Here is a 17,216-nt window from a genome sequence, read left to right as displayed (position 1 = left end):
AACACTCTTAATAGATTTCTCAGTTCTATCTTTAGCAACATTCTTATCCTTTTAACACATTCCACACACATCCAAATTCTACCTTTCCAGAAAGGCATGATTCATGTTTCCCTTTTTGGCAAACATACCATGAATGCTGTTTTAAGAATGAATTCTGTTTTGCAATCCCATGCTTAGAGTGACCACGCACCAGTCTGAGACAGAGAAGCCATATAAGGTTGTTCAGACCATCATTCCCTTCAGTTCAGCTCCAGCTCCCATACCATGATTTCTAATGCTTTTTCCCAGCATACTTTCAAGGGCCTAATGTTTACTTTTACCTCCAGTTACCTCACTCTGTACAGCACCACTAGAAGACAGATTCTACTTTTCCATCATCACTGCTACCTAAAAACCATTTCTTCCGCTTACCCTAACCCCATCACTCACACACTCAATACACACAAACTAAGGTCTTTCCTCCACCGCTTTTTTGTTATTTTCCAGTTACTGATTAAAATACTGGATCTTTCTGTCCCATTGACATGTACTCCTCAGTACTCCTGCAAAACCTGAGCCATGCTCCCCTGCATTTGTCTGAATCAAAAATTTCTTAGTTTTTCATTCTAAAACATTTAAAATAAAAACCAAAAATATCTCAGATAGTAACATCTGTAGGAAACATAAAACAGAAGAGGGTGATGTAAATTGATCTCAATGAGACTTTAGAGATGTTATATTGCAATTTAAATGCCCAGATTGACTATTTTACTCTTGATTTTTAGACCAAACTACTCTGATTATTCATTATTATATGTATGTGAAAGGACTATAATGAAGCATTTATGGACTGTCAGCTGTCAGTGAACCCAGGTCCTAATTCCTCCCCAAGATTAAAGTTATGTCTGCTTGTGTCCTAAAAAATTTAACTGTGAAGCAAGCTGCACTCATTTCCTAGCTAACAGGTCTTCAGTGCTCCCTGCATAATAATGGTTTTCAAATAAGTTTCTCAAAAAGTATGACTGGGAATAGCAGCATTTAGAGACTTTACTTCTGTTCTATATCCATTCCTTTCATAATCACTGGGGAGAATAAAAGACAACCTGGATGATCAAAAAGAGGAGAATACCTCAATAGGAAGTCATTCTATATCTAACTTCTACAATCATAACAATTTTAAATATGTATACTTTACTATTACATTACTGAATATTATTGGTCAAAATAAAAATTTTCATCTTACATAATGGATAACAATCAGTTGTGGATTTGGCCCATGCCTCTTCAGCAGTTAAGCTTCGCATCTTTTCATTACTAGGGTTTATGTTAATAAAAATACATAAGTAGCGAACTGAATCAGACACAGAACAATTTTGAGGACGGGTATATAATAGACAATACAAATGAGAACAATGCAGAGAATCACATGTAGGAAAAGAATTAAGCTCAACATTGAAAAGCTTTTCTTAAGCAGCCAAGTCACTTCCACCGTGAAATAAGAACAGGCAAAAGCTTGCAGAGCATTTTAGCAAATTACTCACCTACACAGTTCCCCACCCATGGGCAGTGGTGATCAAACTTCGCTATACATCGATTGCAAACACCACAGTGTTTGGACCTCACTGGCTTCCGTATCTGTAACAGATAATAAACATTTGTTTACAAAAGCAACTTACCCTGATATATTTTAAACAGAAAAGCCCGCAATTTCAATGTATATTGATTGTGCTATTGTTAATTCCTCAGAGAACTTAAAATTTGATGCTAATTCTTAAGGTAATCTTAGCTATTAAGCTTGATCTACACACTGTTTAACACAAACATCCTTACAACTGCACTGAAATTATTTTCACACTATTTTTCTTATACAGAGAATTATTTTTTTCATACAAAGTTCTTCTATCACCTCCAGCTATTGAGCTTTGTATAGCAACCAGCTTCATTTCAGCTTTTAACAATGAAAATACAGAATGAGCTTGAGTTCCATGATTCTGTATCATTCATAACAGAGCTCTACTGTAAACTTTTTAGTTTCTTTTCTAAAGACAGAAGTATGACTCAACAAGCAGAACTCAATGGAACTTAAAATGCTAAATTACTCCCAGAAATTTTTCTGGAGAGGTTATGTCTTGAAAGAAGTGGTCTGAGATATATCTGTATATACACACATAATTTTTAAGGTGCCACATTTGTATATAATTTTCCAGCTTCAAACTGGGAAATATCAACATCATTCATGTTCCACATACATCAGAGCTTTGCAGTGTTTACACTGATAACCTTGAGAATTTTGCATTTGCTAGTTAACTTCCAAAAAAAAGCATGTTGTATTTTCTTTACAGAAATTAAGATTTTTTTTTCTCCCTCCTGACTACTGCCAGATAGAGAAATACACTTGATTTTTGAAAAAAAGTATTTTACCAGAAGCATAACATAATTTTACTGTGAGTTACAGAGGTAGTAGAATGTCACATATGATTTTCATAACTTGTTAGGTGTATAACCAACTAATCTGGTAGACATACTGGATACTTGAATTTTGACACTGGCAAGTTATTTCCACAGTGATATTTTTTTTCCCCTCACTGTTGCAGTTTTTTTGTGTACATATTATGTATTGAAAACACTGTTTAAATTAAATATTACAAATAAATTCTGCCTTTGAAACTGCAATATTATGGTCAAATGTGTTCATTACAGGAACACTAATTCTGGCTTAGCATTAAAGGAAAAAATATAATAAGTGGTGAAGTTGATTAAAAAATATACTACCAAGCAGGTACTGCAGAATATACTGAGGTCCAGACTTCCCGTCTCTGCAAGTTCTACTATTGTCTGCAGGAAAAATAAAAATTATAATTTAGCATGTAAACAAATGGTGACAAACATTTTCAGACCTGTGGCTGTGAGCCCTTTATTTCAGGTACTTTCTACACACAGGAACAAATTAAATTCAGATGAAACTTGATTTTGAATCTACTTTATTAAACCAATATGCATATTTACTTCTAAATTAGTTCAGTTTATACTTATTCCTAGTCACCTACTGTGACTTCAGTGCTGCTGGTGTGACTTTTGATACCCTGGACAATTTCATAAATAGTCCCTCTGATTTCAGTGGGAGTACAACACTACACTACAGACTAACGAAAGGATGCAAAAAGGAATGCACATGGTCTGACACTCAACACTGGAGTTCAGTATTGTCCACAAGCAAAATCCCAAACCTCAGGAGAACAGAAACGAACAACAGCAGATGAATAGCTTTTAAATGTAAGTCTTGTGCAGACCCAGGATCACTTCAGTTAGATCCACGTCATTGTGCTTTGTAAACCTTTGTCTACCTTCTATGCTTTTGAACTATAGCAAAAATTTATTTATTTATTCCTTCACTTGCTTTAAGAGTGACTTGGGTTATTTTGTAACACAGAAGAAAGGACATGACATATTAAAACAACAAACATCTGAAATTGTTGCTTACTACACATTTCCAAACATACTTAACTTGGTCACCTGAAATGAAAAGAGTTTTCTTCCTTAGTTATTTCAAAACTAAAGGCTAACTCAGCATTAAATACTTGAAGACAAATTATGAAAATGCCAGAAGTGGTACACTGCATGAAGGCAAGACACACATCCTACAGTGGTTCATACCCCTGCTAACAGAACATTTTACCATGTGGTTAGATGCAATCCAAAACATTCACAGCCACATGCATCTGCCTCAAGAAGTTGCATCTTGCAATTCCTACCCAGTTCAACAAGGCTTTTGGAACCACACTTGCCTATTTAAGTAAGTAGATCAAATGAACTGCATATTTGTGCAATTTGCTGAATCCAATCCAAAGTGTCTTTGTTGACTATTCTACTTAATTTAGTCCAGTTGAAGGAGAAGAATTTAGTTTGGAGTTTACTTTGGCAAACTGGCAATAACAGAAACAGAATATTGAGGGTAAATCCAAATCTGCACATTGACTAAGAACTCAGCTATAACCTATTGAAGAATACAAGAATTACTTCATCTACGCCATCCTTTTAATGGCTATTATATTTTCATTCCTGCATAAGGACAAAACTCCAAGTGGTCTGATGTTGATCTACACAGGTCTTTTCACAAACAACCATGAAGTAGAAGCTCAAAGTTCATTTTAGATGGGACGGTGGCTTCTAGGAAACTTAAACAAAACAAAAGCTTCTGCTGCTTGTTGGCATATTCAATGCTCAGTTTGGCTGCTGAGAATAATGCACTTAATTTTTTAAAAAAATCTGAAATACTAATAATGATACAATGTCTTAGATATCATTAGATCACCCATATTTTCTCTGACATTTATGCCAAAATATAGGCTCACCCCAAACTGCCTGGGGTTTTGGCTTTTTTAGCCTCAAAGGGTTTGTCAGTCTAATACTTTTAGACACAAAGGTAAAGAAAATTAGAGGTGCTTAAAAGTCTGGAAAGTTTTTATAAAATTCACTAACAATTTTCCCATAATGGGCTATTTGTTTCAGTATGGCAAAAGTCTGAAACCTCACATTTTCTTTTTCACTTAACTGCTTTTCAAACCTTTTAAATTGAAAATTCAGGTTAAAATTTTATTTTGCTACTTAAAATGACCAATATACAATTTTGCACCAATTAGACTTGAAATGCATTACACATGGTAAAAAAAAACAAATCTGGAAGACTTTTCAACATTTTAAACCTTCTGTTATACAACTTACTGAAATTTAATGAACTGAACAGTAAACTAACTATTCTGATCAGCTGGTGGAAGGCTGTTGAAGAACAAGTTCATATCTCTTGGGTTTACCTTTTTCTTTTGTTCTTCCGTGGCTTTGATGATTCCTGGATCAGATTTCCAGGATTTTCCAAAATTGTAGAAAAGTGCAACACTATTAGCAAGGAATGGAAGATGTATAAAGAAAAAATTGAGATGTGTTTACAGTCAAGGAATCTCAAGTGTAAAACTGAATTTCCTCTTGAACATTCTCACTGATAATTCTGAAATAAAATTTAACTAAACTTAAATTTTACTAATGGCCTGGAGTCACTGTCCTCAGAATTAACAAAATTCAGCACTGCTGTAAGAAGTAGCTTGGTACTCAGCATTTTCTACTTCTCAACCTTTAAAACTAACTTTTAAGAATGGTCTATTCCATAAGGTATTTCTAAAGCATTTATCCTTCTAAAGGATGAATAACGATAGTTCAGTTTTTGTAACTGCTCTCCCTTTTAATTAAATTAAATCCCATGAAATTTATCTTAATAACTATTTCCTGTTTTCAGAATAAACATTTTGGAGCTCTATTTATAAGACAGACATTTGACTGCCTATGTCTTCAGCAGCTTGACATTCCTGTGATATCACAGGAGGGGCTGTTTCTAGCCATAGAAGGAATTTTGCTGCAATGGCCACTGCTGCATGGCAATCATGTCCCAACACCACTTATCTCCAAGAAAGGTAGTGTCTGAAACCTGGTCCTGTAATAAGGCAATACACATATTTTGCATCACTGAAAGTTATTTTTAACATACTAATATGTCTAATACTTAAAAAACCACAGGATTTATTATTCTCTGGAAGTGTTTATAAAATCACTTACCATAAAGACAGAAAGTAACCACTTGTTTTAAAATACATTTCCTGCATTCAATGTCTTGCCATGTAACATGTCTAGTCTAACAGCACTTGACATTTCTCCAGAGAATTAAAACATTTTTAGCAGTGACGTTGAAAAACCAAATACTTCAGATGTTTCTTTTCCACAAAAGAAAAATTATTTATTCTCATAAACGTACAAAAGACCTGACGAAACTGACTAAACACACTTGCTGTCAGCTGCCAGTTATAACTGCAAGGAGATGCCCTACCTGACAAATCTGTGGTAGCAGAAGCCTCTACAGCATTATCCAAACAAAAAGGACACCTATCACTCAGGCACAAAGCACTACACACCCCAAATTACACCGTATTTTGAGTAACTTAGATACATACTGATGTAAGCAACTTGCAACGCAGAAGAACCCTGAAATGCAAACAAATACAAGTTGGCCTCTTTATGACTTCTGAAATGCTAACAAAGGCTCATTGTGTTCATGTGAAGTGTATCCCAAATAATTTTTGTTTTCCACCTTTTGGGGCAAGGAATTGGCTGTGAATTTCTAATAAAACAAAAATTGGCAAGCTAAATAAAGTTCAAATAATGTATCTTATATAGTAGAATACTAGTATTAGCTCACTAAAGGGAATTAATCTTTCCAGTAACAAGACGTTTCCTGCAAGTTTATAACGGGGAAAAAAACATGAGCTATACTATAACTTAAACACTCACAGTTCTATTTTATACATTAGAGATGAAAAGCTCTGACTTCAAAATTTATACAGTCCAACTTCTTCCTGTTTTTTTTCTAAAGCTACCTGCTGCCAAAAATAAGCTGGTGCAACTGAATTGCTTACCTAGAGAGAGATTACATTTTCTTTAGAATACTAAAATGTTTTTTTTACAACAGTGAAAACTGGTTTTTCATTAAATGTACCCTAATCAGACAACTGTTACAAACAATAAAGGTACAACTGGAACCAATTTTATGACCCATTTCTAATTACCACACGTCATGTCTAGACTCTTAAAGAAGATGGGGGAAAAGATGAAGAGGGTTTTTATAACCTTAATGCTTTGGAATAGTTTTTCTACTAACTAAAATTTGGATAACCTGTAACACAGCAGCTGTCCATCGTCTCAACTTACTCTTCCCCCATTTTACTCCCTCAAATACAGAGAGAACATAAGAGATGCCCCACAGAGCCTGTTTTGCCTGTCCTTTTATCATGGTGGTGTCAGATGAGTGCAATGCTGACAATGTAAATTGTGGCAGATAAGGCACCTTTGTGCTGCAGTTGGGAGACTACATGAGAAATTAAAAGTTTTCTTCTCCAGGATATTTCCAGCATGTAATGTAGATATAAAACTTCAGCTGTAAGGTTCATCTCACCCACTTTAAATCACACAGTATACCTTCACAGACATTAGAAAGGAAATAAAGCCATGTCCAGTCTATCTTCGGTATCAAGATATTTAAATTAGGTAAGAGAAGCAGAGCCTTACAAGTGGTTATTTTTTGTCACTGGCTACAAAGAGTGCTTAAACTTCAATACAGATGTCCACACTAGAGGTATCTAAAATCATGCTGAACTCCCCTCTGAAGCTTACTTCCAAAGAGATCTTAGCAACTTGCATCACAGACATCTCTCAAAACTCTTCACATGTAAGAAACCCTTGTAGGTTTGCAATAGCTTCAGAGTAGGGAATTGGTTCTCTAGAGAGAGTGTCTCGTTTTGTGTCAACATCCTCATTTACAGCTACACAAGGAAAAAGGACATTACCATATTATTAAGGGCTACAAAATGTATAATATACCAGGCATTCACGCCTCCTGCCTTGCCACCAGTTTGCTCTCCTCTATGCAGTTTCCCCAGCTTCCATTGAGAGACAAAGCAGAAACACCCAGGAAACACTTCCTACTTTTAGTCCTAATCAATATCCTTTAATTATTAGAACAAATACAAGAGGCTGAAAATGATTCCAGGAATTGGAACCAAAAAGGTTATTTCATTAAAAAGAAAATTAAAGCCAAACAAGCACCACACAACCCCTAAGTGAGGTAAACATGGGATAGGTTAATTTTTCATAGTGAATTGTAGTCTATTTAAAAGGCCCCAAATACATGCAGCTTCCTGCTATCAGACATCATACAAGTCTGAAATCAAGCCAAAATGCACATTATAGACCCAGATGTGCCCTTTCACTAACCAAAAATCCTTTTCTCCTACACAGAAAAATCTGCAGCCAGTGTAAGCTGTCAAGAGATCAAATACATGCTAATAAACCTGCCAATTCCCAGAATCACAGCATCACAGAATGGGTCAGGCTGGGAGAGACAACAGTGGGTCATCTGGTCCAACCTCCCTGCTCAAGCAGGGTCATACCAGAGCACACGGCACAGGATTGTGTCCAGACACTTCTGGAATACCTCCAGTGAGGGAGACTCCACAGCCTCTCTGGGCAATCTGTTCCAGTGCATGCTCACCCCCACAGTAAAGAAGTTCCTTCTCATATTCAGGTGGAACTTCCTGCGCATCAGTTTCTGCCCATTGCCTCTTGTCCTATTGCTTGGCACCAGTGAGCAAAGCCTGGAAACACCCTCTGACACCCTCCTTTCAGATTCTTAGAGACATTGACGAGGTCCCCTCATCATCCCCCCCATCTCTTCTTGAGTCTCAACAGGCCCAACTCCCTCAGCCTTTCCTTGTAAGAAGGATGCTCCAAATCCCCAATTCATAACAGCTGTACATCTGGATCTAAGAGTCCAGGCTGGTAACAGCAGATAGCTACATGAGAAGCCTCATTTGATTAGGCATTTATTAGACAAAATCCATTTTTAATTAACTGAAGTTCTGCAAAAGCCCCCTACCTCCATTTCTATCTGACATAAAAGAATCCTTTAGCTTGCAAATAAATTCAGTTAGCCTATCTCCTCCACCCTGGAATTCTTTTTTTAACTTTTTTTTTTTTTTTTAAACTTTTTTGAAGAAGTATTTAGACTTTCTATGGAAACAGAAGTTATGGCTAGCTGGGCCCAGAGTTTGGATTTTTGGGGTCTTTGGGTCCTGTAGAAACACGGCTGCTGACTTTTTTTTTTCTGCATGCAAGGCTTTTTGCTCTTTTCCTGAAACTAATTTTGGTAATATGAATTTTTTTTAACTGCTTAACTGTACCAACTAGCTTGTTACGGTTTTAAAAATCCTATGGTATTGTATTGCCTTTGTGAAAGAATGAAAATTATCATAAATTCTCTTACACTCTGTTCTAAAATCCCTAATTTAAAAAGTGTGCAATGTTTGTTTTCTTTAACCTAGACCCCATGAATTGGTGAAGTATATTTCAAATAAGATAATCAATACAGTATTAGTCAATGATGAATTTTTTAAAAAAATATAAATTGCCTTATACAATCTCATTATCTCAGCACTGCAAAATATTGCTATTTTATGGCAATAATCATAAAAGCTTGCTTAATTAAAACTGCACACTCCCATTTGCAACAAATGGAAGCAGAAGAAACAAAAAAAAATACTGTGAATATTTTGGGTTACAGCAAACTGTCATCTTAGAAAGAGCAGTGTAAGAACCTCTTGACATAACAGGCAGTATTTGTTCAGCTGGAACTGAAAAGACTGCAGGAGCAACTGAGATATGATCTTGGTATCTGCCCTGGACATTTACAGGACACAAGAGAATGTTCTACCTATAAATACTAATGAAAAAGAACGAAATGTGAAATTCTAGTCCCACATTATTAAGTGTAATTTTAGATAAGTTTTTTTCTTTTAAAAATAAAACAAAATTAAAATGTAGTGACTTAGTGCATAGGATTTTTGAGGGCATTTTCGCTCCTAGTCTGCAAACACTAGAAAACTAGAATATACTAATGGAGCAAGACATAACTACCCTTTGTTACAGGCAAAACATAGTTACAGGGATGCAGAAAAACAGTGGCAGGGAGGCACAGGACCATAAACTCATATATAGACTCATAAATACACAGATCATATTCCTCATTCCCTGCAAAAATAGGATTTCTACTTTAACAAATACATCAGACTCAGAAGCTGCTGAGAAAAATCCAACAGAATGGAAACATTTACAAAAAATTCAGTACATTTTCAATATTGGCTTTTTGAAAGACACATCATTAAACCTTAGAATTTAGAGACTTGTTTTTCACGTGACCACACTGAAATTCAAGAAAATGCACTGCAAATCCTTGGTTTTATTTTTCTTTATGATACATTGCATTAACTGCCCTTTTCTGTCCCATTAGGATCAAACACAAAAGAACTGATGATCTTCCAGACACCTTCAACATACCTACAAGGAAAGAAAATTTTTACAAACACCTAAATATTACAGTAGCACTTGCAACAATTAAGATCTTTATGTTATTTAAAATATAAAGTTCCAGTAAGGCAATTCCTGATAGTTGTTTAAGGTTAAAAACTCTCTTCCCTGAGCAAAAGACAGTCAATTTGTGAAAACTTCCAGGACAGGTTTTATCACTTGAACACTACAGAGTGTAAAGTAGTACTCTAGTCTGCTGTAAGCAATCATATAAAGCTGTAAAAATACAGGAATTCTTTATCCAACCACAATGCTCTGCCTCATGCTATAAAAATAGAGCAGGCATGCAATTTCTTTTTTTGCAATAAAGCTACAGGGCAATTTTCCAGAAGAAGAATGAATTTGGAATCTTATTACAAAGAATTCCAATTAAAAATCACCAATTAAAGGAAGATGGCCTCAAGCACTTGGTCTCTAAAACTGCTTGTCAGAGAATTGTGTCAGCTCTAATGAAAGTAATTAGTAACTGAAGGTCTTAGACCACTACTTCTGTGATAAAAAGACTGTTGCAAAGGTTGTGAGACACCAGCTTGGGACAGAAGCAGGACAGTATTTTACTGACATTCTGGAGTCAGGTTTCCTTACAATAATTAATTGTCTATACTTCTAGTGAACAATTAACATTATTCTGTGATGAAAAAAATATGCCAAACTTCAAACTACTTAATGAGAATGACTAACAGAAATAAAAATCTAAGCAAGATGGTAGAAATAGAAAGGAAGTATGAGCTTCAGGATAAAAACCTCACAATTTGCAAGCTTTAAGGGACAGCTTTCTACATCAAGAGATAGGCCATCATCAAGTTGTGTTGGTTGTGCAGCCATTTTAATGTGGTCAAGGACTTTAAATCGAAGCTGGACACATTCTTAGATTTGGTCCAAGCTGATGTTATGTTGGCACAAGAAAGCATTTCACAGTAGCTCAACATTTGCAACCAAAACCACGTAACAGCATTGGCTAACATGAGCTTCTATTTCTAACTACTGTTTTTGAAAATCTTTTTCATAGTCATTTTGTACTCACTTTTCTCATTCTGCAGTCAAGAGTAAATTGGAGTAAAAACATAAAAAAATCAGGCCAGGCAGAGAGACTGGTAGTGGGACCAGCATTTCTAAATAACTGTTTCAAGACATACCAATATTAGCATCATTCTTTTTAACTTAACAGCAACTAGATATTAATTTTTAAGCTGTTGGGCTTTTTTCTTTTAACATGCCATAACAGTCATTCCCAGTTGCATGGGACTGCTATTAACAGCAGCACCTTTGCAAACACTGCCAGAATGGAAGCCAAAGGTAGCATGGAAGCCAAAGGTAGCATGGAAGCAGGGTCTCCTCTCTATGCTCAACCCAAAAATACACATCTGATTTAGTTAGGCTTGCAGAGCATATCAAGAAGACACCAAAACAAAAGCACTGCTACTATCCTATTTCATGGCAATTCCTTTCAGGATGAAAAGAAAACCAGTTTCTACAAAAGCCACACCAGCATCCTCATAAAATTCACTGCAACTATTTACAACCATAAGAACTGTACTAAACATCAAATCTCTACTTTGTTTTTTTGGCTACTGAAATTACAATACCCAAGAAAGTTGTTTAAAAATTTGAATCTATTTCCTTGCCATGGAAAACTAACATTCCCCACTGAACTCTTAATCAATTTCTACCTCCATGCGTAAGGGAAATTCGTATCTAGACAGACAATCAAAACCACAAAAAGATAGCAATATTTTGAATCTCTGTAACCTAATATTGTTAATACACGTTTTCAAAATAACTTAAAATATAGTTATCAAATGTATCTAAAGCTTGTATGAAATGGAATTTCCAAAATCTTTAGGAAGATCTAACTATGAAACCAATTCCACTGAAATTGATACAGACCATGAAGTGGCCTACAGCTTTTCAGAAAAGTAGTGTCTAAAAAATGCAGTTAATTACACTGTGTCACCTCACAGCCAGAGAATAATTTACAAAGCTGCTAACATCTCCTCCACATAAGAAGTTGGTAAAGCACAGGAAATTCTGCAGACTACTGTAAGTAAATTTTGAGGAAAATCTTTTACTTACCAAAGCACAGCAATAGCGTGCACATTTTTAAAGCAATAAAATAATTACCATTAATATAGAAAGCAATGTTTGGTGACGATTCCCTTTTTAAAATTTTTATTAGTTTACTTACTATTATATGCAGGATATAGCTGTGTAATTCCTCATACTGTGAACATTAAAAAAATACTACTATACACAAAAAGGATATCGTTCCAAAACCAGAAGAACCACGTCACATACATCCAGAATTTTGTTGCCAAATATATTCCAAGAGGCAGTGCACTGTGCATGGAGTGATCAAAGAATGACCTGTAACGTAGAACAATGTCACACGGTAAGTTTCAATTTATAAAATGTAAATCCTGAACTACTGCTTCAGGAAAACACTTCCTATTAAAGTATGTACTATATGGGATATTGCAAAATATGCCATAAATATATTTTCCTCCCTTTTCCGTTCAAAGTTCATGAGAAATTCCCTTTTTCAACCTGCCAAGACAGGCAGAATGAGTAAATACTCATGCTAAAACTACACTGTGAAAGCAGTTAAGAACCTGTAAGACTCTTAGCCACATGAGCAGTGGTTGCAAATTGTATTAACTTTTGAGATTCCAGTGCTAAAGACGTTCTGGAAACCCATACAATGAAAACTGCACGTTAAAATTACTTCACTAAGAAAAAAGCTTAAGAGACCTTGGTGCTACCAGCCTATATACTTGAAATATTTCAGATTATTGAATATTTTCTTCTGCTACAGCTGCCAACAGAAAGTTGGAAAAAAAAATCCAGATTAATTCAGTTCCTGTATCACTACATTTGCAAGTTCTAAGATAAAATGCTGCTACATTAATTAAAAAAATATATTAAGCTGTCAGAATTATTTTCACTTTCTTACACTCTCGCATTTTAAAGCCTCTTCTGAATGAAGTTGAATACAGTTGAGACAAACTAGGCAAATGACTAGGCTACTCCATATTCAAGAAGAAATTGCTGTGAAACCTGTGGAAAGCAACACTCAAAACAACTAACCTCCCTGAAATAAAGCTTCTGCATGATCTGCCTAAACACCCTGATATTGATTCATTTTGCTTTTTGTGCTGGTGGCTCCCTCAGGGCGGCCACAGACAAATGAATGCAGGGAGTAGTTTTTCCATTTCACTTCTTTACTCCCTTACAGTATCTCTCTCTTCTGTAGTGGAAGTTCCTTAGGTCTTTGGAGAAAACCCTGTAAGGAACATGAGCTCATTTGATGAATAAGTGACTACACATTTGGACACACAGTAGTTACTCTGCACAAATCTTTCTTTCAGTGACTTCTGTGCATTTTTGTGTGTGTGAAGACAGGGAGGAAAACACAGCTAAGCAAATTAGCTAAAAATTCTACAGAAAGAAGGAAAACACTATTAGAATAACAGCACAAGTTTAATTCAGCTGGGTTTTGTGAAAAACACTTCAAAAAGGATTTATACTAAACATTAAGCAATGGATAAGAGAAAATAAGAATGTTAATCCTGAACACATGTCAGGTAGGCCAAAAATATAAAACTTGATAAAACCCAGATCTTGAGAGATTGGAAGAAATCTTGTCCTTCCTTTCTGTAGGAGGCACAGCTGAGGATCTGCATTGTCAAACAGTTTTTTCCTGTGAGAGGAGGCCAGCAAATTGCACAGCCTTAGAGGTGACAAAAACATTAAACAGATCATCTCCAAGATCCTGGAAAAGCTTGATAACCTTCCACTGCCCTCCCAGTCTTCTAAGTTCACTGAAATCTTCTGAACTTGGTTTAAGGAGCAAATATATTTTCCTCTTCAAACAGAAAGAAAAGAGAAGCAAGTGGTTCTAAATAAACATGACATCCAACCCCAGAAAAGTGGAAAGCTTCTAAGCATGGGGATACATCAAGTTCTTCTATCTTGGCCACACATGATAATGATAAGAAAGGAGAGATGATGTAGTCTACAGATCTTGAAAATCCACTGGAGCATGACTAGGTGTGTGTGTGTGCACATATATTTGTAGGTGCATTAACAGAAATTTAAAGTAATCATAAATACAACTAAAAGTCTTTATTATCGGGGAACAAGATGTATAAAAAATACTATTAGAAAGCAGGCATTTTCTTTAGTCACTTCTTTCCACAACAACAAAAGCTATGAAATCTGATTCTGACTTAATTTCTCTATAAATCTCTTTAGATGCCTTTGTGCATTTAAATTACTAAAAAACCCAGTTTTAATGGTACACTTGCACATTATTTTTATTACTTTATAGTAACTTTTCCATTGCCTGCTTTCTGTAATATTCATGCTGATAACTCTTTGTAGACAGACATTCAGCACCCTCCTCTGGATAATGATTGAATTTCTGTTCTGCTGTTAGCTTCTGTTAGCTCAGTGGTATTCACCCAAGATAATTCCATGTTTCGCAAGACAAAAGAGCATTACAGGAGCTACAGTTGCACAAGATCTTTCCCAGAAATAAAGACCAATTCCAACAAATGGAAATTTAAGGTTATCTATCCAATAAAGATGCCAGCAAAATACTTCTTGCATGCACACTAAACAGACAGCGTCCCAGTAAAACACTTACTTTGAAAGAAACTGCACCATAGCCCAAACGCCACCATACATCAGCCCTTTAATGAGCCAAGAATCAATGTCTAGGTCTGCTATAAACCCAACCAGCCAAATAACTAGGAAAGGAGTTCCCAGCATCACCTTCTGACGGAATTCCTATATAGAAATAAACACAAGTAAGTAATTATATTTTCAGGAACAGATTGCATAATATTCTCTGATAAACAGAACAGTCATGAAAACTTAAATTCTCAGGAAGCTTTACACTGGGGCATAAATCTTCATAAATTTTTCTCATTTCCTGTATTTATATACCTCCAATGAATTTGCAAGGAAAACAAACCTTCCTAAAATAATATTATGAATCAGTAACTTTGTTTGTTTTAGAACTGTCTTCTAGAGACTTTGCTGCTAATCCAGAATCAAGGCAACATTAGCACCTCTTAAAGAATCCCTAAGTGTATAAACTGCAGCACAGCACATGACAATCTCAGTGAACTTTTACTACTCACGTAACTGCAGTCTTTAAGTCATACTGAAGCATCTACAAATAAAGATAGGACCTTTTTTATCTTACGTTATGTGTCTACAACTCCTGATGAGAGCACTAAACTCTTTACAGATAATCAAAGCACAGTGACAATGAAATGTACAAATCACTTCAGGTACAAATAATCACTGCACTGTTATAGTGCCACAGGGTTAAAGCACAGATTGTAGCAGTACTTTGAGCATCTTGATGCAATACATCTTTAAATCAAAAAATTATAACAAATCAGTGGTACCAGTACTTACTATCCAGCACACACTGCCTGAGTGTTGATGGATACTAAGAAGAAAACATTAACTCTTTTTAAATTATCAAACAATAGGCAGGAGGACAGTTCTTCATGCTAGAGAGTATGTTAACCCTTACACCCTCATTTCCTGCCTCTTCCTATCTGCAGTATTAAACAATACCCTGAGAAGCAAAAGGCCTCCACGTTAGAGATTTATATATTACATTATACTGCTAAGACTGACTGCTTCCTTCATTCAACCAATAACAATAAACAATACATAATTAGAGAGGAGATCAAAGCTCAGGATACCCAAAATGCTTCTTTCCTCAGCTACCTGAGAGTCAGTTTTGGAAAGTCTTGGCTTACCCCAACAATATGAGACCACTCAATACTTTCCTAATATTGAGTTAGCACAAAAACTAAAAGAAAGGGTATGGAAGCTTAGGGTTTTATTTCCTCCTGCCCTAAATAAAGCACTTTTTTTTTTCTTTTGCAATTACTGTTTCCATAATAAAAAGACATTCCTTAAAGTTGAAATGTGGGGAAACCACAGACCTGAACTTCCTTTAAACAAACACACAGGTCCCCAAACCAAGAGCAGTGCTAAGATTGATCACATAGTATAACACACATGTGTTATACTACTACTTACCTTATCTGCTTTTAGTTTTCTCAGAAACGATGGACTATCATACCCCTTTGCCTGTCTTGCTTCTTGTAGATGATTGATCATCCAAACATTCTTCCTTTGTTTTGCAAGATCAAGTGGTGACTCTCCCTGTCAAGAGTATAAACGTGGGAAACATCCAATTTAAAAATGAAATGCATTTGAAATACTTTTGAAACAGAAGATTGGCTGTTAAAAACAATACATTTTAAATCAGTTTAACTACATTCTGGCATACTTTTTGCTCTGCAGCTTACTTGACACCAAATATCATTCATTCCTTTTGGTTTTTCACTCTCTCATAACTATAAAAGTGTGGACAAGTCAAATATTAAATGTATGATCCTGACAAGATGTACGTCCTGACAATAATAATTGTTGCCTTTGGCATAGAACAAATCTGTGTTCCACTATTCTACACACAGTCTATTAGTCTGTAAATGAAAGACTGTGCTTCCCCCTCAGCTATTGACAGGCAGCAGAAATCAAGCAAAGAATAAGAACTCGTGACCCACTGGATCATGGAAAGTCTCCAAAGTCTAAAGCCTGACTTCTTAGTTAATTCTCTGCCTTTTGGCAGAGTGAAGTTACTAATATTATGGAATGCTTCTAGGATTTTTTTTTCCACAAGCTTAATGTTCTTAGGTTCATTTCAGCTACTGAAGTCCTAGGAAGAAAACATGAAAGAATAAACTGAGTGCTCATGTCCAACTTATTTCAAAACTCTGAGCTTTTACTCTGAGCTTGTGTTTCATGTATTTTGGATGCTAAGCCAGCAATGGCCCATGTTTTTATTTCTGTAATTTCAGAAAGGACTAACAGACGAAGCAAAAGAGAAACACAGAGCAGAAGATACAGGGACCAGAGGTTCCTACCAAACTGATTTGATTTTATTGCTTTTTAAACACTTAGGAAGAGAGCTAAATGAAAAAGTTATTGACTTGGTCTAAAATTATAGAGGAGGCAAGAGACAACCAATTGCAGGTACCTCCAGCTCCAGTTTTGCATTTGACTCTTCCTCTCTTCTACTGGAGTTAACTCCCCTCCTAAACAAATCATTCATGGAGGCTTGAAAAATGGCTGAATCCTCCATCGCTCGGCCCCCTCCTAAAAAAAAAGTGAGACAGGTACTAGAAACTGAAACTACCCAGAAAGGGCAATAATTACTATAGACAGAAGCTATTTCAAAGATTAAA

At 35.7% G+C, this 17,216-nt stretch overlaps 1 protein-coding gene across 6 annotated transcripts in view; it reads right to left on the bottom strand.

The window, feature by feature from the left end:
* ZDHHC17 (zinc finger DHHC-type palmitoyltransferase 17) overlaps window positions 1–17,216 on the bottom strand; it is a 116,790-nt gene that overhangs the window by 8,342 nt on the left and 91,232 nt on the right. For all 6 annotated transcript variants that reach the window (XM_068999429.1, XM_068999422.1, XM_068999415.1 and 3 more), the window contains 6 exons: window positions 16,006–16,131; window positions 14,585–14,727; window positions 12,203–12,303; window positions 4,791–4,915; window positions 2,752–2,814; window positions 1,521–1,614 (listed from right to left, as the gene is read on the bottom strand). In XM_068999429.1, coding sequence (XP_068855530.1) covers window positions 1,521–1,614; window positions 2,752–2,814; window positions 4,791–4,915; window positions 12,203–12,303; window positions 14,585–14,727; window positions 16,006–16,131 — 652 coding nt within the window. The remainder of the gene's footprint in view (window positions 1–1,520; window positions 1,615–2,751; window positions 2,815–4,790; window positions 4,916–12,202; window positions 12,304–14,584; window positions 14,728–16,005; window positions 16,132–17,216) is intronic.

The sequence above is a fragment of the Aphelocoma coerulescens genome, chromosome 1A, assembly GCF_041296385.1.
Source record: "Aphelocoma coerulescens isolate FSJ_1873_10779 chromosome 1A, UR_Acoe_1.0, whole genome shotgun sequence".
NCBI classification, from domain to species: Eukaryota; Metazoa; Chordata; class Aves; order Passeriformes; family Corvidae; genus Aphelocoma; species Aphelocoma coerulescens.
Note: the sequence above shows the minus strand (reverse complement) of the source record. Positions and strands in the feature narration are given on the sequence as shown.